The 24,682-nt window shown below is 38.8% G+C and overlaps 1 protein-coding gene across 1 annotated transcript in view; it reads left to right on the forward strand.

The window, feature by feature from the left end:
* The window catches only part of RASEF (RAS and EF-hand domain containing), a 118,392-nt gene that overhangs the window by 88,203 nt on the left and 5,507 nt on the right, over nucleotides 1–24,682 (forward strand). Inside the window, exons 15-16 of the mRNA XM_036739199.1 lie at nucleotides 4,293–4,412; nucleotides 7,309–7,385. Coding sequence (XP_036595094.1) covers nucleotides 4,293–4,412; nucleotides 7,309–7,385 — 197 coding nt within the window. The remainder of the gene's footprint in view (nucleotides 1–4,292; nucleotides 4,413–7,308; nucleotides 7,386–24,682) is intronic.

Raw genomic sequence — 24,682 nt, forward strand, 5'->3', positions numbered from 1 at the left:
GAGTAATTCACATGCAAGGCGTGGTATAATAGATGACATCAGGCACATTTATGTTCAGAGAAGAGATAGACTGGTCATGTAGTGAGAATGAGGACCAGCATATAGATAGCCTGAGTTCAGTGAGGTTATCTATGAAGTAATGAGAGAACCAGAGGCAAGCTTAAGCATATAGTAGGAAGATTCTGAATCAAAAGTTCATAGAAAGACATGGATAAAAGTCATATAGAATGGGAAGGCCTGGATAAATTAGGGTAGAACAGTCAATGGAGTACTGACAATGTGTGCCCATCAGGTTTTGAATATGTAGTAAACAGTAAAGTGCCAGAATTTGAGGGGCCACACAAGGTTAATGAAACTGAGAAAGAAATTTCCTACCCAATAGCTGCTTAGACTGTGATTAAATACATGAAAAGTGGTTGAGGTCAACCGGAGTTTTTAAAACAGTCCAGACATTAAATGGATGAAGATTTTTCCTGAATCTTAGCTGCCATCTTTGTTAAATATTTACACATTTTAAGTAGGTTACCACGTTAGCGGCACCACAGTTTCCACAGACTGTGACCAGAATCTGAAAGGGGAATACCTTTTGATCAAATATCACTGCCTGAATTTGTAGCTGGGGATGAAATGAGATACAATTTGACATCTGATTTATGCATCAGAAAAATGACTGACCTGCTGAGCCACACCTCTCTCTTGTGATTCCCGACTGGAAAGCATTCTCTCTTACTTAATATAGAACCCGAAAGACTTAGGTGAAGACATGTAGAATTTGGTATCTCGATTTACTGGAAAGGCGTAAAGAATACAATGAAATCCATGTGTTACTGTTGATTAGTCCGTAGAAATGAATAAGAACCTCATGAGGTTTTGAAAGGAAGTAGCCTTGTATTGCAAAACCTTAAATCAAGTTTCAGATCCCAATCTGCTTTTGAAACCATTCATTCATCTGATGAGTTTTCAGTAAGTTAAATATTTATGGAGTATTAAGCTGGGGTAGGGAGTCATATGGGATCCAAAGATGTAAAAGGTGTGTATGATGAGCAAGAGTGGGAACCTGTGCCCTTGAGGTCACATGTGGCCCTCTAGGCCCTCAAGCACAGCCCTTTGACTGAATCTAAACTTCAGAGAATGAATCCATTTAATAAAAGCATTTGTTCTGTAAAACTTGGACTCAGTCAAAAGGCTGCACCTAAGGACCTAGAAGGCCACAGGTTCTCCACCCCGGTGCAATCTTTCATTTGGAAAGACAAGTCTTTTATGTGTAATAACTAATAATATAAGAAAATGCAATAAATGCTCAAGGAGTAGTATAGCAAATAGCCTTAATAGCTAATATTTATATAGGGATTTCCATACATTCTTAGTCGATGTTTGAAATAAATCCTTTTAGATATGAAGTCTAGGCATCCTTATTATCCTTACTGTACAGATGAGAGAGCAAAGGTTCAGAGATTTTAAGCATTAAATGATAGTACTATGATTGGGACCCGTGTCTTCCTACTCATTTTGGGGGTGACAAGTCATTCCAAATTTAGTGTTCTTTCCAGTACAGTAATCTGTCTTTCAGGTACCATAGAAGAAAAAAGGTTCCTGATGGACCAGGTTGGTGACAAAAGTCTCAATAGAGGAGCTAGCATTTGGTCTGGGCCTTGGAGGGTGCATGGGATTTAGAGAGCTGGTTGAAAGAACATTACAGATAGAAGGTACACTGAGCAAAGCCATAGAAAAGGGAAAACCACCTGTTCAAGGAAATGAGTAAACCATTATGGCTAAAGCAAAAAGTTTTATTCAGGGGATCATGGAAAATAAAATACATAAAAGTTGATTGGGGCCATATTTGATAGTGGGCCTATATCAGTAACAGGGAACTATGAAAGAATGAATGATGCCTTTTTTAAGGGCTTACAATGTGCATAGCTCTGTGCTAAGCTCTGGGGAAATAGATAGAAGAGTGAGAATGTCCCTGCTCTCAACATACTCACATTCTAATGGGGCAGAAAACACATAGGGGAAATTGCAACTATAAGTCAGAGTGAAAGGTCCCATGGTCCTTAGGATACAGCAGCAAAGTGATGGTAATGATGCCTCTTCTCTAATGTCATTTCTGTTGATAATGTCATTCCACTGATTAGGTTAATTGGTTTCTGATGTTGAACCATTTGATAGTGCCAAGGACTTTGGTGGCAAGAACTTTCTTTTCTGGATCTTTAATAGTTATAACTAAGACCTTGTAGGGACAGTTGCTGGGTTGAAGAATGATATCTGCAGACACAGGAAGCATTGCCATTCCAAGGCTCTTGGGTTCAGAGTCCTGAGCTGTCTCTATCAGAATCTGAAGGGAGATGATGGTCAGGGTGGTGGTGGTTTGATTTTCTTGGCACCTGCTGACTTCTCCCTCTCCCTCCAGGCACCCCACTGCTTCAGCTAGGCTGGCTTGCCTGCCCTTGGTTGGTAGTTGGTGGGGATAGCTGGCCCCTTCTTGGCAGTAGTTGGTTCCTCAGATGATGCCTATGAGGGCTGGAAGCAGGGCTGGTGGTCTGATGGGGGATGGGGTGCTGCCATTTTCAGGGCTTCTCTGATTATCAGCCTATTGGTGTCATTCAGTCAACAATTTCTGGGGTTGATAAGGAAGGTGGGCCCTTTCTCCAAAGTGATCCCTTCTCTTAGTGATGGTTGTGGGGGTCTGAGCTGGGAGCAGTCCTTGTGGTTGGGAGATACTGCTATTCCCAGTGCTCTTGGATTTAGGGTTTGGGTCTGTTTCTATCAGAGGCTGTAGGGAGATAGTGATTAAATGCAAGGGTGGTTTGACTTGCCTGGTACCTGCTGCCTTCTGTTTCTCCCTGGGGCTCCTTTTACTGCAGCATTTGGAAATGGCATCAAATGCTTGGTGGCCTCCAGCCACTGTATTTAAACTTGTACTGAACCGTGTGGCTTTTCGAATTCCCCTACCCTGAACTTCAGCCCACTCTGAAGACCAAATGTGAATCCCAGTTCAATGCAGCCTGCAGTCCAGCTGGGTTGATCTCATTATGGCACCTTCCTTTCTTACCTGCCCAAGTTCAGGACTCTTAGATTGTCCTTAACATGATAGAAGTTGACTACATAAAACTCATCCAGGTTTGTGGGATCCCACAGAATAAGGATGTACTGGTGCAAAAAATGGCTTGTGTATTACCAAGTCTTTGAAGCACTTGGTTTAGCTGCTCCACTGGCAATGGGAAAAACCATTGAAGGTTTTTGACATATCCTTATCCAAATGGATTTCTAGGCAAATGTCAAGAGACTTCAAATATAGATGGTTGTCATGTTTGAGTGATAACAGTAGTACTACCCTCTTCTCCCTGTCCCCTTCTAACTCTGTGGTTGCCTAGATATATAGGATCCCAAATAATTTCTGCCTTTGGGTAGTTTAGGAAAGTATATGAAATAGGAACCATAGGAAAATATGCAAGTGTGTGTGTGTGTGTGTGTGTGTGTGTGTGACAGAGAGAATATGAATATATGTCCATGTGTATGTGTGCGCACCTACATAGAACAAAGTGTCCCAAAAGTCTTAGTGTAGTTCTAACCTATAAAAGCTTAAAACTATTCCAGAACTTTTGTGACACCCTGTATATAATGTTGACATCCTGTATATAACCTTAGCTTGTAATCCAAGTGGAGCTCGTGGTAAGTATACCTAGTTCACAGATCTTATGATGGAGGATTATATGATAATGGAGAATGTTATATAAAGTGCTTTAAGATTTGCAAAAAGCTTTTTGTACATTATTTCAACCCATTACCCTGAATAGTGGTTTCTGTGTAAGAACCAGTTATGACCATTAAGCCCTCTTTTCCATTGTGTTCCTTTGTTTCTTTCTTTCCCCCTCCCCCCCATAAACCGGAGGGTCGTAAGTATGAAATTCCACTTCTCTTGATGTCCCAAGGTAATTACAAGATTGACTGTATATTATGTATTGGCTTTAATGGGAGTTTAATGGGAGTTGCCTTCTAATTACCATTGTTTCCAGCAGGTTCCAGGTAGTTACTGTGTGAATCACAGCCCAATTTAATATTTAAAAGCAGGAATGTTTCTTGAGTTAGTCCTTGCTTGCTGTTTCCTTTGTGTTTAAAATAAGAAGTTAGACTTAGCTGTAAACATGCAATTATGCTGATGCCTGTCACCTTTATTATTAACTTATTAATACCTAAAGAGTGGAAGTTTTTTATATAAAAGATCCCCCTGACTCCTCTCTCTCTCTCCCCCCCACCCCCACCCCATCTCCCTCTCCCTCTCTCTTTTGTAGGATGCAGCACTTGAGACAATTCCAATTATGATGGTGGGAAATAAGGCAGATCTTTGTGAAACAGCTTTGGCTCAGGGGCAGCCATGTGTGCCAAAACATTTTGGAGAAAAACTGGCCATGGTAAGATCAACAATGAATACCATTCAGGAGAGATCTTAAATCTAGATGCAAAAGCACAGATTATCTTACCCATTTGGGTCACGGTTAGGCACACGATGACCTAAGCACACTGAATGCAACCGAGACTGCTTGGAGTGTCAACAAAATGTAGAATTCAATATGTATATCCTAGATGTCATTTCAACCTGTTATGGATCCACATGGATCGGAGTCAGATTTCCAGTCTTTCTCGGTAAACTTATTTCTGTTTTGCTCACTGAGGGCAGAACTCTGGTCTCTTGTACATAAAACATTTTTAAATCCGTTCTCTAGACTGACTCATTAGAATGTAAATTCATTGTGAGTAGGGATTCTTTTTTTTTTTTGTACACAGTGTCTGGCACATGGTACTTGCTTAGTAAGGGCTTGTTTATTGACTAATCTATTTGCTATCCTTTAGGCTACTTAATCATGGGGCCATAAGCAGGAAGTGACCTTAGGATGTTACTTAATTCATTTTTACAAATGAGGCTATGGAGACTGAGTGGTCCGGTTAGTTCCTGACCAATAAGCATAGTAGACACACAGCACCCGCCCTAGACGTTCAGTGTGGGAGAAAGAACTTTAGTAATTCAGATTGCGTGAGAACCAAGAAACAAACAGTAGTTCAGCAATGTTTGTTGTTGTTTTGTCAATTAGTTGCGTTCCATTCTTTCCTGATCCCTTTTGGGATTTTGTTGCTGAAGATCCTGAAGTAGTTTGCCATTTCCTTCTCTGGCTCATTTTACAGATGAAAAAACTGAGGGAAATATGGTTAAGTCGCTTAGCCCAGTGTCTGAAGCCACATTGGAACTCAGATCCTCCTGACTCCAGGATAGTGTGCCAGGGCAAACTATCCACTGTGCCACCTAGCTGCCCTTGAAGAACATAAACAGAAAGTAAAGGAGAGCGATTGTATAGAGGGAGAGAGTGTAGTAGCCTGTACCTGAAAAGGCCTTAGCCTAAAAGGGCCAGGTCTCCCACTGTATCCTGGGCCATCTCTAGTCATCCTGATGAATATCTGGGCACTGGATCCAGATGGCTCTGGAGGAGAAAGTGAGGCTAGCGACCTTGCACAGCTCTCCCTCACTCAAATCAAAGTCAACTACAAGTCATGTCATCATTTCCCTGATGCCACGGTTCTCTTTGAAAACGAAGGACAGACACAACAATCAAAGGGAATAATTCAAGGGAGCAAAAATGTGGATTCCTAGCCTCTTCTTTCTTTAACCCTCCTGAGTATCACTGAATAGTAATCTACAAGCATTTATTAATAAAGAACCTACTGTGTACCATGCACTGGGGATACAAATACAAAGAATGAAGCAATCCTGTGACAGTCAATTACTTGCTAGCAGCGATTTCCCATTGATTACTTGTCTACCTACTATGAGGCTTTGTTGCTCAGGGCAGAGTGCCACAGTGGAAAAGTCCAACGTGGATTCCAGAAATGCTACTTACTAGCCATGTGACTTTGGGCAAGACAACTCACTTTTTATGAGTTTCATTCATTAGTACCTCTCCTATAAAATGATCCTTCTGATAACTATCCCAGAGGGGTTGTGGCAAGAGAAATGTTCTTTGTAAATGGTGAGTTTTCCACCATCTGCGTTTGGTGGAAAAGAGAAGCAGGGAACACAAACAAAGGTCACCTTCCTCTGCCCAAGTTTACATGATAAGTTTGTGGTTTGCCAGTGAATTAAAACTGTTGAGTGTGTCCCAAAAATCTTAGTGCAGTTTTAGGCATTTATAGCTTAAAACGGCACCAAACTTTTGGGATACCTACCCTGTTTTAAACACCAGCTATGTTCAAGACCCTTTGCTAGGTGCTGGAGATAGAAAATCAGAACAACGACAAAAAAGTCTCTGCCCTTAAGAAGCTTGCATTCTGCTAAAAAGTAACCAAATGCTGTGTACGAGAAGTCTAATTGGGGATAAGGGTATTGCCTAACGGGAGGTAGAAATACGAAGGTTTCGTGCGAAGAGAAAACATCTGACTTGGGCTTTAAAGAATACCTAGGAATTCAGCAATGATAATAGAACAATATTAATATCAACAAACCATCAGTAATAATAGCCAACGATCTGGAAAGCACTTTTATGCACGTTATCTCCTTTGATTTGAGCCTCCCAGCAACTCCATGAGCCAGCTATTCTTATCCCCATTTTACAGATGATAAGATGGAGACTGAGAGAAATTTAATGAGTTTCCCAAGGTCACACAACTAGTAATATTTGAGTAAGAAGGTGAACGTGGATCTTCATGATTCTGTGTCTAGTATATCCATGACTCAAGTAGAGAATGAACCATTTCAGGAAGAGGCAACATCATGAACCAAAAGAAGGACATGTTTGCCCAGCAGATAGAAACAGTCCAAAGCAAAGAGTGCCTAAAACTGCGCTAAGATTTTTGGGTAAATTTTTTTTGGAAGCGGGGAGGGCAGGGCAATTGGGATTAAGTGACTTACCCAAGGTCACACAGCTAGTAAGTGTGCCAAGTGTCTGAGACCAGACTTGAACTCAGTCCTCCTGACTATAGGGCCAGTGCTCTACTAACTGTGCCACCTAGCTGCCCCTACTAGTAAGTTTTTAAGACTGGATTTGAACTCAGGTCTTCTTCTTGTGGCACTAAATTCCAGCACTTAGTCCACATACCTATGTCTGTAATCCATATAACCCTGATATTCCTCCCTCACACATTCAGACCCCTAGAAAATCTTTAGCAAATTATGAGTCATCCCTTAAAAACTGAAACAAGAAATTTATGGACCTGTATTCAGATAAAGTTAGTTACTCTAAGTATTTGTTTGGTTGAAATGCTAAAATTCCTAGAAAAGCATGGCCTTCCATGTAACTGTTGAATATTTCTCCTCCCCAGACCTACGGTGCTTTATTCTGTGAAACAAGTGCTAAAGATGGCTCCAACATCGTGGAAGCTGTGCTTCATCTGGCTCGGTAAAAGATGTCTCCCTTGTTTTTGAAAAGCACGTGTTCAGTTGATTTTGTTTTTAGTTGTTTTTTAGGTCAAACTTCCTGACCTAAACCATCCATTTTAACATCAGTTAGAAAACATTTTCCTCTTTTGATTGCAGGAAAGGAGTAAATAAACATGTACTTCATGAGAATAGGTTGCATTAGAAAATGCCTTCAGTGCCAAACAAAACAGGTGCATCAGAGGTGCAGTTGACATTTCTTTAAAATGTCACTGTAGAGCTAATTGTTGACTTCTGTGACTCATTTCCAGGAACCTCATTTGGAATACAACAGTCCATTATGAATACAACCAGCCATTATGACATTTTCCAGTGTTCAAAATAAAATAATTTAGAGCAATTTTCAGAGAACATTCTAACTGTGGCGGGGGGGAAGGAGGGAGAGAAGCCCTTAGAAGTTGTCTTTTCCAACTTTTTACCAATGAGGAAACTAAAATCCAGAGAAATGGTTTCCCTAAGGTCACACTGATCATTATTCAGCCAGTTGGGACTAGAATGTATGTGTCCTAGATCCCAGACTAGTGTTCCTTTCGTTACACCACACTTTGTCCTACTGATATGCCAATTTCAAAATACTTTGTCAAAACTATTTATGAGTAATTATTAATCTGTGGAAATGATATTAATTTTGATCTTTGTTATGATAAGAGTGGCAGTGTTAACTTTAATGTATTTGAGCATTAATTCTTCTAAAATATCTGAGGAGATGATAAGATTATCTGTTAGTCTTAATAGTTTTACCAATATCAGATTCCACTTAGTTTGGAGGAGGTGTCACTTAATGCAGAGATGGAAGAGAAGTCTGAACTATGAGCAACCCTCAAGAATTTATATATTTTAAAATTAAAATGTAGATGGCAAAAATGAAATCAGGCCTATTGTTTTTAAATGGTAGACTTACCAGGACATAATTTCGGTAATGAAGATGCTTTGTAGGTTTTCGGAGACATTATCTTTTCTTTGGTGAAAAACCTCTTCTGCTTATAATATATTCACAATTTGAACAAGTTAACATATTTTAAACTGGTGCTTAACTGTAAGTAGCCACTTAATCCTAGCTATTAACTATTTAAAATGCTGGTCACAGTCCTCTAAAGATACATGGAAGGGACCTTTTATATCACTTAGTCCAGTCCCTGTATTTTAAAAATGAGAAAACTGAGACCTTAAAGGGATTAGTGACTTCTGCTTGTTAATGAGAAATCAAGTCTCTTCAATCCTAATAGTAAATGTCCTTTCCACTACAACACATGGTTGTCTTTGATATTGTTGATTTTTAAAAGATCTAATGAATAGAAAAATTCATCTTCTTATCACATATTTTTTAATAATGTCTCTTTTTTGTATTTTATTTTTTTAAATTTATTTTTAGTTTTCAACATTCATTTCCACAAGATTTTGAGTTAAAAACTTTCTCGCCATCTCTACCCCTCCCCCCATCCCAAGATTGCCCCTTTCCTCAGTCTGCTCTCCCTTCTATCACCCTACTCCCCCCCCTCACTTATCCTCTTTCGTCTTGCTTTCTTGTAGGGCAAGATAGATTTCTATACCCCATTGCCTGTATATCTTATTTCCCAGTTGCATGTAAAAATAATTTTTTTAACATTTGTTTTTAGAACTTTGAGTTCCAAATTCTCTCCCTTCTTCCCTCCCCACCTACCCTCCTTGAGAAAGCATGCAATTTAATGTAGGTTATACATGTATCATGATGCAAAACACTTCTGTAATATTCATGTTGTGAAAGACTAACTATATTTCCCTCCATCCTATTCTGTCCCTCTTTATTCAGTTTTCTCCTTTGACTCTGTCCCTTTTCAAAAGTGTTTGCTTATAACTAGCTCCTCCCCCAATCTGCCCTCCCTTTCACCCCCCCCCCCATCCCATTCCCCTCTACTTTCCTGTAGGGTAAGATACCCAATTGAGTGTGTATGTCATTCCCTCCTTAAGCCAAATCCAATGAGAGCAAGGTTCACTCATTCACTTTCACCTACCCCCCTCTTTCCTTCCATTATTTCAGCTTTTTCTTGCTACTTTTATGTGAGATAATTTACCCCATTCTATCTATTCCTTTCTCCTCCCAATATATTCCTCTCTCATCCCTTAATTTTATTTTTTTTTAGATATCATCACTTCATATTCGACTCACCCTGAGCCCTTTGTCTGTATATGTGTATATTCCCTTCCACTCCCCTAATACTGAGAAAGGTCTCATGAGTTACAAATATCATCTTTCCATGTAGGAATGTAAACGGTTCAACTTCAGTTAAGTCCCTTTTGATTTCTCTTTTCTGTTTACCTTTTCATGCTTCTCTTGATTCTTGTATTTGAAAGTCAAATTTTCTATTCAGCTTTGGTCTTTTCATGAAGAATTCTTGAAAGTCCTCTATTTCTTTGAAAGTCCATATTCTGCCCTGAAGTATTATATTCAATTTTGTTGTGTAGGTGATTCTTGGTTTTAATCCTAGCTGCTTTGACCTCAGAATATCATATTCCAAGCCCTTTGATCCTTTAATGTAGAAGCTGCTAGATCTTGTGTCATCCTGATTGTGTTTCCACAATACTCAAATTGTTTCTTTCTGGCTGCTTGCAATATTTTCTCCTTTACCTGGGAGCTCTGGAATTTGGCTACAATATTTCTAGGAGTTTTCTTTTTGGGATCTTTTTCAAGAGGTGATTGGTGGATTCTTTCCATTTCTATTTTACCCTCTGGTTCTAGAATATCAGGGCAGTTCTCCTTGATAATTTCTTGAAAGATAATGTCTTAGGCTCTTTTTTTGATCATGACTTTCAGGTAGTCCAATAATTTTTAAATTATCTGTCCTGGATCTATTCTCCAGGTCAATGGTTTTTTCCGATAAGATATTTCACATTGTCTTCCATTTTTTTCATTCTTTTGGTTCTGTTTTATAATTTCTTGATTTCTTATGAAGTCACTAGCTTCCATTTGCTCCCTTCTAATTTTTAAGGCAGCATTTTCTTCAGTGGTCTTTTGGACCTCCTTTTCCATTTGGCTAATTTTGTCTTTCAAGGCATTCTTCTCCTCATTGGCTTTTTGGAGCTCTTTTGCCATTTGCGGTAGTCTATTTTTTAGGTCTATTTGACATTTGTGGGTTGAGAAGTCTGGAAATTGTTTCAGCTGCCAGTGGTTCAGTGCCCTGAGTCCTGCTCCAATGGTTCTACTCCAGCCTGGTCTGTCTTGGCGCAGCACATGCTGGGTTGGTCTCTGCTCCCAGCACAATGCAATAGACCCTTACCAATGACCATCCAGGCCATCTTGGGCTGGAGACTTGTTTCACTATGTCATTTTGTGGGTTCTGTAGCTCTAGAATTTGTTTAGAGTCATTTTTACAGGTGTTTGGAGGGATTTGGGGGAGACCTCAAGTAAGTCCCTGTTTTCATGCAGCCATCTTGGCTCTGCCCCCTAGGCTGGGCTTTGAAGGAGACTAGGGCTTCTGAGAGATAGCAGTGAGGAAGCACTGTGTTCTGGGCCTGGGGGACAAAGTATACCAAAGAACAGCCATTGGAAATGGAATACTGAGTATGAGGAATTATTAGAAGGCCTATTTGATTGGACTATAGCCTATGTTAAGGGGACTAATATTTAACAAGGCTCTAAGGTAGGTCAGAGAACTGGGTTGGGAAGGGTACTAAATGCCGAACAGAGGAGTTTATCTGTGAGCACCAGCTTAAACAGCTTGAGCAGCAATGCAACATGGTTAAATCTGTGTCTTAGGTAAATTACATTAGCACCTGTATGGGGGATAGATTGGAGAAAGGAGAATCTTGAATCAGAGAGATAAATTATTAGGCTATTTTAGTAGTCTGGGGAGGTGGTAATGAGAGCCGTCACCGTAGCTGTGAAGGCAGAGATGGAATTTGTTGCTATTCTGTATATAGAAATGATGGGACTTGAGAACTCATCATATATATGTATATACACACACAAATACATATATATATATATATATGTATATACATATATGTAGGGCAAGTGTGAAGAGTGTTATAAATGTACTCACATTGTCTAGGAATAAACAATACTCTCTGGGAAGCCAGGAACGTTTTAATCATATTTTACATTTATTCGATCTGAATAAATGGGTACGTCCCCTGAACAGAGTCAGGGGAGTACAAGGACTCAGATGGATGCCAGTCCTTTTATTGACTCCCGCTTTGAATCTCCTGCCAGGCTCTTCATTGGCCAGATGCAACCCCCTGACTGCCTACGGCATGCCCTCCTCAAATGGCTCATTTAAGCATGCTTACAAGCTTCTAACCTTTCACCTGACCAGATGCCTGGTTTCTGCTAGATTACAGCTCTGATTAGAACAAGTTCTACTCAATCACCTGACTTATGTTCTGCTAAAGCTGGGGGCGGGGGGAGAGGGGGAGGAGAAGGATACTTTCAACTCTGTGGAAACAAAACTGCTTCCACCATTTCTTACAAGAGTCAAGGATGAATCCTAGGTTGTGAACCTTGGTGATTAGAAGGATGGGAGTGGCCTCAACAGAAATGGAGATATTTAAGATCAATTAATCATCAAATATCTATTAAGTGTCTATGATGTGCCAGGTCTAGGGTAGCTAGGCTGTAGCCGGGAAGATCTGAGTTCAAACGAAGCCTCAGACACTTATTAGCTATGTAACTCTAAGTAAGTCACTTAACCCTGTTTACCTTAGTTTCCTCACCTGTAAAATTTGCTGTAGATGGAAATGGCAAACCACTCCATTATCCTTGCCAAGAAAATCTCAATCAGGGTCATAAAATCAGACATGACTGACCTGAGCAACGATAACAAAAACATGTGCCAGGTCTACATATGTATGGAAAATTACATGTTATGTGCCAGATACTGGCTTAAGCACTTGGGATACAAATCTAGGGAAGTAAGCTAGACAGTCTGTGTCCTTAAGGAGCTCACATTGTAATGGAGGAAGAGAATACTTGAAGGGGATGGAGTATGTGTGAGGTAGCATGATTTAGAAATGGCTGGGAAGTGAAATGGAGGCTTGTTTCTGGTCTAGTTATGATGAAAAGCTCCCCCATCAGAGACCAGGGTACCAGGGACACTGTCCCAGTTTCCTTGGGAAAGGGCATGTTAAGTTCTGGAAATACAAAGACAATGCAAAACAGTTCCTACCTTGTAGGAGTTTACATTCTAATGAAAGAGACTACATGTATATGTGTAAGTAGAATGTATGCAAAATAAATACAAAGTAATTTGGGAAGGTGGGTGCTGTAGTGAGTTTTAGGGAAAAGTTGAATTCTATTATATAATTCTATTACTTTGAAGTATTGATGGGACGGCCTACTGGAGATGTCTAGCTGACAGTTTTTGATGTAGAATTAAAATTCAGGAGAGACATTCGGGCCCATTAGGTAAGTGCAGAGTCCTTGCTCAGAGATAATTGAATCCATTTTGGTAGAATGAGATAACCAAGGGAAATGTAGAGAGAGAAGCAAAAACCTTTGGAGAATACCTCTGATTATCAAACAGGAGGTGGACAATTAACCAATAGGACTGGAAAAAACTAAAATTTGACAGAGAGGAGAGCTGGAAGGGAGAAGTGTCACAGAAGGCAAAGGTAGAGAGAAGTACATAAACAGATGAGGTTGGCAACAAACAACAAAAAATTTGGAAAAGCCAAAGAATATGAAGAAAAAAGAAAAAAAGTCATTGGTTTGTAGCAGTTGAGATTGTTGGTCATGTTTGAGAAAACAGTTTTAGGCAAGGGATGGCGTCAGAAGCCTGTTTGCAAGGACTTGAGAAGTAGATGTGGAAGCAGAATGTACAGTGATTACCTCTAGAAATTTAAAAATGAAAGGGAAGTGTTGCTAAAGCATTCCAGGCGTGAGGGATAGTCAGTGAAAATGCTTGGGGTCAGAAGATGGAATGTCTTGTTTGAGGAACAACAGTGAGGAGACCAGGATAGGAGTGAAGAGAGAGAGAGTCTGAAAGTGAAAATGGGGAATGGAGCTTATGTAGATTCTTCCTCCTAAGTCATTGGATGATAAAGGGAGGGCTGAAAAAGAAAGGAGGACTTGAAAGAAGTCACAACCAGCATTGGCTGGAGAGAGTATCCTAGCCATTTGATATTTTCCAGAGTCAGGCTTCCATAAATGTAAAGAGAGTGAAAGAGTAAGATGAATGGTACATTTTGTCATCAGTAGGAAAGGGTTCACCCAGAGAATGGGAAGGTAGTAACTAAGGAGTAGTGTTGCTGAGCTAGAAGGGATTAGAGTGTAGGGAGAGGTAACAGGCAAAAAGGGTTTTCACTTCTGCAGACGGCCTTGGATTGAGTTGCTTGGCATCACCAGTCTTTAAAGTCTTATAATGACTGAGAGGTGCAATGGCATGAAGCCAGTATGTTTTCTCTTTTTTAAAAAAAAAATATTTTTTCCAATTACATGTAAAAATTTTTAATATTCATTTAAAAAAATTTTAGTTCCAAAGTCTCTCCTTCTCTATCCCCCTATTGAGAAGGCAAGCAGTTTGATATAGATAATACATCTGCAATCATGCAAAACATTTCTACATTAATCATGTTGTGAAAAAAATCTTGTCTGTTTCCAATTCTTTGGTTCACAAAAAGAGCTGCTATAAATATTTTTGTACATATAGGTCCTTTTCCTTTTTTTGTCTCTTGGGGATACAGGACTAGTAGTGGTATTTCTGGATTAAAGGATATGCACAATTTTATAGCCTTTTGGACATAGGGCCAAATTGCTCTCCAGAATGGTTGGATCAGCTTACAACTCCACCAACAGTGCATCAGTGTCTCCATTTTCCCATATTTCCACCACCATTTGTCATTTCCCTTTTCTGTCATATTAGCCAGTTTGATAGATGTGAGGTGGTATCTCAGTTGTTTTAATTTGCATTTCCCTATTTATTTAGAGCATTTAAAAAATATAACTATGGATAGATTTGATGTTTTTCACCTGAAAACTGCCTGTTCATATCTCTTGATTATTTATATAACTTGTATTCTTTTCAATTTGAATCAGTTCTTTATATATTTGAGAAATGAGGCATTTATCAGAGAAACTTGCTATAGAAGTCCCCCCTGCCCAGTTTTCTGCTTTCCTTCTAATCTAGGCTGTATTGGTTTGTTTGTGCAAATCCTTTTAAATTCAAAGTAATCACAATTATCCCTTTTATATCCTATCTTTTGTTTGGTCATAAATTCTTTGCTTATCCATAGATCTGATGGATAAATTATTCCTTGGTCCCCAAAGGCAGTACATTTTCAATTCAATTGAATAAACATTTATTATATGGCTGTGATGTGCCAGGTACTGTTCTAAGTAAGTGTTGGGGATAAAAAAAAATAGATAAGAGACAGACATGTACAAAGCAGGATACCTGTTGTTTGTCCTTTGTTCTCAAAGAGGACTATGACTTCAGGAAAGTAATGTCATGACTTGCAAATGAATTGGATTTAAGTGAGGGAGGACTGTACACCAGCCTTACTTTCTCCTCCAGATCCATTGGTTCTAGTGGCAAGATACAGATCAGGATGACTGGAGATGGTTCTGGATGACAGGATACATAGGAAATAGGTTTTCAGATACATAGGAAATAATTAAAGGAGTGAAAGCTTTGGAATTAACAAGGATTAGGGAAGGCTTCCTGTAGAAGGTAGGATTTTAGTTTGGACTTAAATGAAGCCAACGAGGTTAGTAGTTGGAGTGGAGAAGGTCAGAGAAAATGCCCAGAGCCAAGAAATGATGGAGTGTCTTTTTTATGAAAGCTTATTTTTTTTTATTTTGTTTTTAATTTAGTATTTTATTTTCCCTAGTTACATGTAAAAACAATTTTTCACATTCATTTTAAAACTTTGAGTTACAAAGTTTCTCCCTTCCTCCCCCACCCCTTCACTGAGAAGGCAAACAATTCAATATAGGTTATACATGTGTAGTCATGTAAAACATATTTCCATATCAGTTATGTTGTGAAAGAAAACATAGACAAAAAACTCAAGAAAAATAAAGTTAAAAAAGTATGCATCAGTCTCTATTCATACAGCATCAGTTCTTTCTCTGGGAATGGATAGCATTTATCATCATAAGTCCTTCAGAGTTGTCTTGGATCACTGTATTGCTGAGGATAGCGAAGTCATTTACAGCTGATCCTCTTTCAATATTACGGTTACTTTGTACACAGTACATATCACTTTGTATCAGCCCATGAAAGTCTTTCCAGGTTGTTTTCTGAGAGTATCCTGCTCATCATTTCTTATGGTTCAATAGTATTCCATAATAATCACATACCACAACTTGTTCAGCCATTCCCCAATTGATGGGCATCCCCTCAATTTCTAATTCTTTGCCCGCAGAAAAGAGCTGCTATCAATATTTTTGTACATATAGTCCCTTTCCTTTATGGTTTTTAAAAAATCTCTTTTGGAATACAGACCTAGTAGTGGTAATTGCTAGGTCAAAGAGTATGCATGGTTTTATAGCCTTTTGGGTATAGTTCCAAATTGCTCTACAGAATTTTTGAATCAGTTCCCTACTCTACCAACAGTGCATTGTCTCATTTTTCCCACATCCCCTCCAACATTTGTCATTTACCTTTTCTTTCCTATTAGCCAATCTAATAGGTATGAGATAGTACCTCAGAATTGTTTTAATTTGCATTTCTCCAACCAATAGTGATTTTAGAGTAATATTTCACATGGCTATAGATATCTTTGATTACTTCATCAGAAAACTGATCCTATCTTTTGATCATTTATCATTTGTGGAATGGCTCTTACTTTCATAAATTTGACTCAGCTCCCCATATGTTTGAGAAATGAGGCCTTTATCAGAGAAACTTGGTTCACATCTTTTTTCACAGTTACTATTTTTTTCAATCATTTATTTATTTAATATTTTTAGTTTTCAGCATTGATTTTCCCAAGTCATTGAATTACAGATTTTCTCCCCATTTCTACCCTCCCCCCACTACAAGATGGCATATATTCTGATTGCCCCATTCCCCCATCTGCCCTCCCTTCTGTCACCACACTCCCCCCATCCCCTCTTCCCTTACTTTCTTGTAGGGCAAGATAGATTTCTATGCCCCATTGCCTGTATATTTTATTTCCTAGTTGCATGCAAAACCTTTTTTTTTTGAACATCTGTTTTTTAAAACTTTGAGTTCCAAATTCTCTCCCCTCTTCCCTCCCCACTCACACTCCCTAAGAAGGCAAGCAATTCAACATAGGCCACATGTTGTATCATTATGTAAAACCCTTCCACAATACTCATGTTGTGAAAGACTAACTATATTTTGCTCCTTCCTATCCTATCCCCCTTTATTCAATTTTCTCCCTTGACCCTGTCTCTTTTCTAAAGTGTTTGTTTTTGATTACTTCCTCCCCCATCTGCCCTCCCTTTTCTATCTTCCCCCCTTTTTTATGTCCTTCCTCCTTCTTTCCTGTGGGGTAAGATACCCAATTGAGGGTGTATATTATTCCCTCCTCAGGTCAAATTTGATGAGAGCAAGATTCACTCATTCCTCCTCACCTGCCCCCTCTTCCCTCCCAACAGAACTGCTTTTTCTTGCCACTTTTATGTGAGATAATTTACCCCATTTTATCTCTCCTTTGTGATTTCTCTTTCTTGTTTACCTTTTCATGTTTCTCTTGATTGTTATGTTTGAAAGTCAAATTTTCTCTTATCCTCTGGTCTTTTCACTCAGAAAGCTTGAAAGTCCTCTGTTTTATTGAAAATCCATATTTTGCCTTGGAGCATTATACTCAGTTTTGCTGGGTAGGTGATTCTTGGTTTTAATCCTAGCTCCATTGACTTCCAGAATATCATATTCCAAGCCCTTCGATCCCTCAATGTAGAAGCTGCTAGACCTTGTGTTATCCTGATTGTGTTTCCACAATACTCAAATTGTTTCTTTCTGGCTGCTTGCAGCATTTTCTTCTTCATCTGAGAGTTCTGGAATTTGGTGACAATATTCCTAGGAGTTTTCTTTTTGGGATCTTTTGTAGGAGGTGATAGGTTGATAATTTCTTGAAAGATGATATCTAGGCTCTTTTTTTGATCATGGCTTTCAGGTAGTCTAATAATTTTTAAATTATCTCTCCTGGGTCAATTTTCCAGATCATTTGTTTTTCCAGTGAGATATTTCTCATTGTCTTCTATTTTTCATTCTTTTGGTTTTGTTTTATTGTTTCTCGATTTATCATAAAGTCACTACCTTCCCTTTGCTCCATTCTAATTTTTAAAGAATCATTTTCTTCAGTGGTGTTTTGAACCTCCTTTTCCATTTGGCCAACTTTGTTTTTTAAGGCACTCATTGGCTTTTTGGACCTTTTTAAACTATTTTTTATTCTGTTTTTTATGGTCTTATTTTAAGGTGTTTTCTTCAGTATTTTTTTCTGTCTGCTTTACTAAGCTTTTGATTTGTTTTTCATGATTTTCTTGCATCACTCTCATTTCTCTTCTGAATTTTTCCTCTGCCTCTCTTACCTGATTTTCAAAATCCTTTTTCAGCTTTTCCACATTGTGAGATCAATTCGTACTGTTCATGGAGGCTTTGGGTGTAGGAGCTTTGACTTTGTTATCCTCTTTTGAGTGTGTTTTGATCTTCCTTGTCACCATAGTAATTTTCTAAGGTCAGAGATTTTTTTTTATTTTCTGTTGTTTGCTCATATTCCCAGCCTTTTGCTTAACTTTTAAGGCTTTGTTAAAGTAAGACTCTGCTTCCAGGGTGGAGGGCACACTGTCCCAAGCATCAGGGGTTTTGTGCAGCTCTTTACAGAGATACTTCTAGGGACCTGCAAGTTTTCAGTTCTTCTGAGGTGGTATGATCTAAGGAGAGGTGTTTACTACCCTCCTGGCCTGTGCTGTGGTCTGTGAGCGACCACAAGCACTCTTTTCTGCCCTGGAACTGTGAGGAGTGTCCCCCCTCCACTTGCTGCCATAAGCTCTGCTATGCTAGTGCTCCTCCTTGCCCCAGATCCAAGTATGGGCAAAGCAGTAGAGTCCAGCCTTAGTGCTAGCAAAGAGACCTCTGTCATCACTCTGACCAGTTGTTCCACCCCCTTACCCTGTGTGACCTGAGAGCTCTGGAATCAGCTGCTGCTGCTTTTGATTCAGTCACCCCCAAGGCCTTCTCCTGGTTTGCTGTGGCTGTGCTGGTACAGCCTATGCTGGACTGAGCTCCCTTCTTATCCTGATGTATCAGACCTTTCCTGCTGATCTTATAAGTTGTCTTTGGCATCTGTGGATTGAGAAGTCTAGAAACAGCCACTGCTACCAGTGATTGTCACCCTGAGGCCTGCTCCTGGTCTGCACCGTCTGGTCTGCGCTGGCTCAGTCTGTGTTGGACCCTGGTGCCACACACCTTTACTGCTGACCTTCCAAGTTGTCTTGGGCTGGAAATTTGTTTCACTCCATTTTTTGTGGGTTCTACTGCTCTGGAATTTGTTTAGAGTCATTTTTAAAATGTATTTGGAGAGGTTTGGGGGAGCCTTTACTCTGCCATCTTGATTCTACTGTAGAACACTTATTATCTGGAATGTCTTATTGTAGAACAACCAGGATGCCAGAGTTACTGAATCAAAGAGTACCTGTCAAGTAGTAGGTTAAGAAGCCTGGAAAGGTAGGAGGGGGCTAGGTTATGAAGGGCTTCAAATGTCAGAACATTCATCGATACTCCTGGTGGCAATAGGAAGCCCCTGGAGTTTGTTGAATAGAGGCAAGGACATAATGAGACCTGCGTTTTAGGAAAATCACTTCAATGACTGAATGGAAAATGGATTGCTCATGTGTGATGTGTTATGTACATTGGAGCCCAAGTGTATGATGTAGTGAAAGAATTATTAGACTGTGGCCCTCTGTAGGTCTGTAGATCCCAGTTCAGTTCCATCATTGTCACTAATTGAATGACCTTGGGCACTTGGTCTCTGTGGAACTTTGTTTCCTCATCTGTAACATCAGTGGATTGGACTGAATGACCTCTAAGATCATGTCAATTATCAGCAATTAAATCCTTACCCTAGGCCAGCAAAAAAATCTATGATTCTAGTTTGTCCTGGAGCTACTTTTTAGGAGAATAGCTTGCCCTTTCTAGTCATTTTGATCCCATTGTGTTCTAAGGGTCTGAAAGAAAGTAACTTTACCTTAGAGCTGTGCGTAATTAGTAGACTACTGTTCCCAGAGTGCTTTATTGTGTGGCAGAATTAAAGAGGAGATAAGGACTGGATTTAGGATTTCATTGGGTCTAAAGAACTCTCAGATGAGGAAGCTGTCTTAGAGAATTGCCTAGAACACTGAGAGATGAAATAACTTTCCCAGGACCACACAGCCAGTGTCTGTCAGAGGCAGTATTTAAATGATTTATGTGTCGACTTTTGTTGGTGCCTTTATGTAATACTTCAGATACTCAATAGTTAAGAATATCAGTGATTTTCTTGATGTGGGTACTGCTAAGTCGATTGCATTTTTCTGTGCTTTAGTAGACAGTTCCATGAGTTAGTTACCCCAGACAAAAACCGATGACAAAAAACCCCCAAGTCATTGTTTTGTTTTGTTTTGTTTTGTTGGGGGAGGTGGGGAGGTGGGGGGGCAGGGCGGGGCAGGACAATTAGGGTCAAGTGACTTGCCCAAGGTCACACAGCTAATAAGTGTGTCAAGTGTCTGAGACTGGATTTGAACTCAGGTCCTCCTGACTCCTACTCACTGCACCACCTAGCTGCCCCAAGCATTGTTTTTTTTTTAATTATTATTCTATTGGAGTTGTGACCAGCTCTCTGCCAATCATATTATTTAAACTTAGACTATTCCTTGAGTTGCAGTCTTTCACAAGTTTGGTGTAGGACCCACCAGAGTTTGTAATTCCTTGGCATAGTCTTTGAGAACAAAGTGTCTCTTCCAAAGTCACTTCCAAGCCAAAATGACATATCAGAGTAGGATTTTAATGGAGGAAAACAGTAGAGATCATTGAATAATTAATTGCAGTAATTTTCAAAATTTTACGTTGGGATCCCACTAAAGGTCAGTGCCTTCCAAAGTGCCCTAGTCACACCCAGAGAGAATTTATTTCTTTTATTATACCATAAAGATAGGAGAACCTGATTCCTTCTTGGCTATCTACTAGTAGATAAAGCAAGTCTGATCAGTTTCAGCAAGGAGTTTTTACAGCTTGGAAACTAGTTTATATTTATTTGCTTTAAAACACCTGGTGTGCAAAGATATGTTGATAACTAGTATATCCCAAGACATCTTTTATTTCCATCATTTTATGGCCAGATGACATTGGAAACTAAAATTCTTAGGCAACTCAAAGAGTTAAAAAATTTACTTGTAATTTTTTTGCTTCCTTCATTTTCTGTTGATTTAAGGTTCCTATGTCTGAGTTGTTCAGGTTGTATGCAAAAACATATTTATGGGGATTCTTTTCTTGGGATGGAGTGGAAGAGCAAAAAGGCCTTCGGCAACAGTAACCATTAACATTGGGCATGATTCCATTAGATAATCTGTACCCAAAATATGTGCTTGTCAAAATAATTAGACCTAAAGAGTCAGGCGCTATAAAGTAGAGATGAAATGTGGGTTTTAAAATGAATGATAGTCTTTCAGATGGTTACTATTCATAATTTATGACAAATAAGCTCTTGTTTTATAGCCCACCAAGTGAATCTTCTAGATAACTTTCAACTCCACAGTCATGGAATGTACTAGTCTAATTCTCCGAAGATATTTCATTAAATTTACTTTAGAATGTCTTTAACATTGAGGGCTTGGAGCATTTGAGATTTTGAATTTGTTTTGCAAGAAATTCCAGGAATGACTCATTGAAGCTGTAATTTATTCTGCTCTGTTTGTTCTTGGAAACATCATATTCTAAGAACTAGAATCTCTAAGAAATGGTGTTTCCTTAGTTGGCTAGTATGACATTTTCCTTAACCATTAACCCATTTACAGGCAAATTTGTTATTACCAAAATACTGTTGAAATTTGAATGTGGGGAATTCTAGGATATTCTAGGACAATTCTAGTCTTCAAATCCTACACATTTATATACTTGTATAGGCAAAAATTCCAAAATGTTGGCTTTGCTTTTTATAATAGATATGTTCTTTGGAGGAATCTGTGCAAATAAAATTTTTGAAGATTGAACCATTTTAAATATAGTTAACAGCTTATGGAGAATTCTTCTATAAGGTATATTCTTATCATCTGATCTAGCTATTTTATAAGTTTGAATTTTTAAAATAGCATGTGTCTTTAAAATGAAGCATGCCTTTATTTAATTGGATTGAGGAAAATAAAGCCAAGATCAAATATCTGTATATGTTTTCTTTTTTAAAATTTGAACCAGCTAGCTTCAATTTTTATAGTATTTATTACATGCTGAGTTCTGTGTTGGATGCCAAAGAGAAGTGCAATGATCTCTGACATGCTCAGATCTCTATCTTTAAGGAAGAGTCACTGGATTATACTCTCCTAAAGTTGTCCTATAGTTGGTTTTTTTTTCCCTCAGCCAAGTTCCAAGAACAAGTATATATTTGTTGTTTCCACTTTTTCCCTGACTTTGTAACATCTTGCCAGTCTGGTTTTTATTTCTGTGCTGGACTGAAATTGCTCTCTCTAAGGTCATTAATAATCTCTTTATTACTAAATCCAGTGGCTTTTTCTCAGTTTTAACCCTTGATGATGTTTCTGAAGTATTTGACATTGTTAACCACGGTCTCTGGGGGATACTGTCTTTTGTTGTTGAGTCGTTTTTTCCATGGTGTCTGACTCTTTGTGACTCCATTTGAGGTTTTCTTGGCAGAGATACTGGAGTGGTTTGCCATTCTTTCTCCAGCTCATTTTACATATGGGGAAACTGAGGCAAACAGGGTTAAATGACTTCCCCAGAGTCACACAGCTAGTAAGTGTCGGAGACATGATTTGAACTCCAGAAGATGAGTATTCCCAGGTCCGGGCGCAGTGCTCTCTGCACTATGGCACCATCTAGATGCCCCAGACGCTACTTCCCTGTTATATTTCTGTTCCTTTACTGTCTGACCATTTCTTCCCAATCCTTTTTGCAAGAGGGTTTTGATAATCTGGCTCCAGTCTTCTTTTCTAGGCTAATTACACATCACTGTTCCTCACACACTTTATGCTTTAGTCAAACTGGCCCATTTGGTGTCTCCTATCTCATTCCATCTTCTGCCTCCATGCTTTTGCATTGGCTGTCACCCATTCCTTGAATATACTTTCATTATCTCTGGGACGTGGAATTGCTACCTCCCTTTGAGGTTCAATCCAACTGTCATCTCCAACATGAGATATTTCATAATCCTTCTCAGTTGTTAGTCTCTTGCCCTCCTCATCTCTGTGTATTTATTTTGGATACACATCCTGTTTACTCACCTGTGAACATTTTTCAGTTGTCCCTCCCATGGCATGAGAGTTAGGGGTATGGCACCCTAGAGATCTTGAAAATCTGTGTAAATTTTTTGGCCCTCCCTTCATTACAGAGAAGTTTGAATTTCTTTATTTTTCTTCTATGGGATGTCGACAGTACCTTATTGCAAAATCTAGGTTAAGTATCTGGTCATAGGCTCTGTGTTATCTTCTGGCCTTTGTGTGTCATCTGTGGCTTCTGCAAAACTCCTCCAAAATTCCCATTTGATTTTTTATGCTGACCCCAAATATTTCAGAACCACAATGGGGAAAATTGTGATATGGAAGGTCTAACTGTACATCCTCCTAATAGAATGTAAGCTTCTTGAGGGCAGGGACTATGTGAATTTTTCTTTGTATCCCCAGTGTCTGGCACAGTGCTTGACTCATAGTAAGCACTTAAAAGCACTTTTTCATTGATCAACATATAATTCATTTAAAATCTTAATGAGGAAGGTAAGACAGTTCGAAAATAATCTCTTATAACACATGATTACATGTTAAAATTATAGACAATAGGCGGTCACAGGCGGTCAGAATATAGAATTTAATGTGAGTCAGAATAGTTGGCAAAGGCTTATAGAAGATGTATGGGATAAGTTATGTTGTAGAGGGTGGGAAGGTTTTGGGTACCCAGAGAGAAGGGATAGGGATGGGAATAAATAGAATGAATAAAGGAGTTGAGCAATGAATATAATGTATTTGTAGGACTGGGAAGAGGCTGGTCTGATTAAATCAGAAGGTTTCTTTGAGTTGTAGAATGTAAAGTTGTATAAACAAAGTCGGTCCAAATTGATGGGAGGGTGATGGGAGGGCTCAGGATTTGAAGTAGTTGCTAGATCTCAAAGATTCAAATGGAAGAAACTATGGTAGCTTTTTGATCAGGGAAGCGATGTAGTGCATGTCATATTTTTCACAGACTATGGGGTACAATAGGAGTAGAAAGGAAAAGATAGATGCAATAGTCATTCCTAAGGATGAAGCAGTAGTATTTGGTAACTGTCTGCAGTGGAGACTTAGTTTTGTGAACCTCCAAAGGACTCGGCAACTAACATCAAAAGGCATGGATTTGAATTCCAATTGTAACATGAGGTGTGTAACCATAAGCAAATCAATTAAACTCTGAGACTCAGTTACTATGTCTGTCAAATGAGGATAACATTATTTGCACTAAACATTCATAGGGTTGTTGCAAGGGGAAGTACTTTATAAACTCTATCTTTTTGGGTTTTGAATTAATTTATTTTAAACTTAAATATATGATAAGAAAAGAAAAAGAAACATATTGTAAACTTTAACATTAAATACAAAATAAGAAAAAATAGCATTGCCATGTGCATGGCAGAATGTGAGAGGATTCAAAATATATAGCAATAAATTTCCATTTCAAGAAAGTCTATATAATAAATACTGTGTATTGCGTTCAGAGCTGTCCATATTTTTCTTTTCTTCCTCCTAAGTTTTCTTTTGTTCTCTGTTGTGTACTTTTTGTTTTGTTCTCTCCTTCTTCCTCCCCCCTCCCCCAAGAAGGTACAATTAAGTGCAAATATATTTGTATGTGTATATGTATGCAAGTACATACTTGTGTATATATATACATGCATATATGAGTTTATGTGCCCATGCATATACACACGTATGCACAAACATGTGTATGCATATATACATACATACAGATATATGCATGTACACGTACATATGTACACTTACATACACATACAGATATCCATAATCATACTCGTTTATAGATATATACATTCATACGCGTCCATGTAAGACCGTACTATACTTCTTTGTCCTCTGTCTCTCTGAGGCTGGATAACCTCTTTCTTCATAACTCCAGGTCTTTCCAT

This window comes from Trichosurus vulpecula, chromosome 9, assembly GCF_011100635.1.
Source record: "Trichosurus vulpecula isolate mTriVul1 chromosome 9, mTriVul1.pri, whole genome shotgun sequence".
Classification (NCBI taxonomy): Eukaryota; Metazoa; Chordata; class Mammalia; order Diprotodontia; family Phalangeridae; genus Trichosurus; species Trichosurus vulpecula.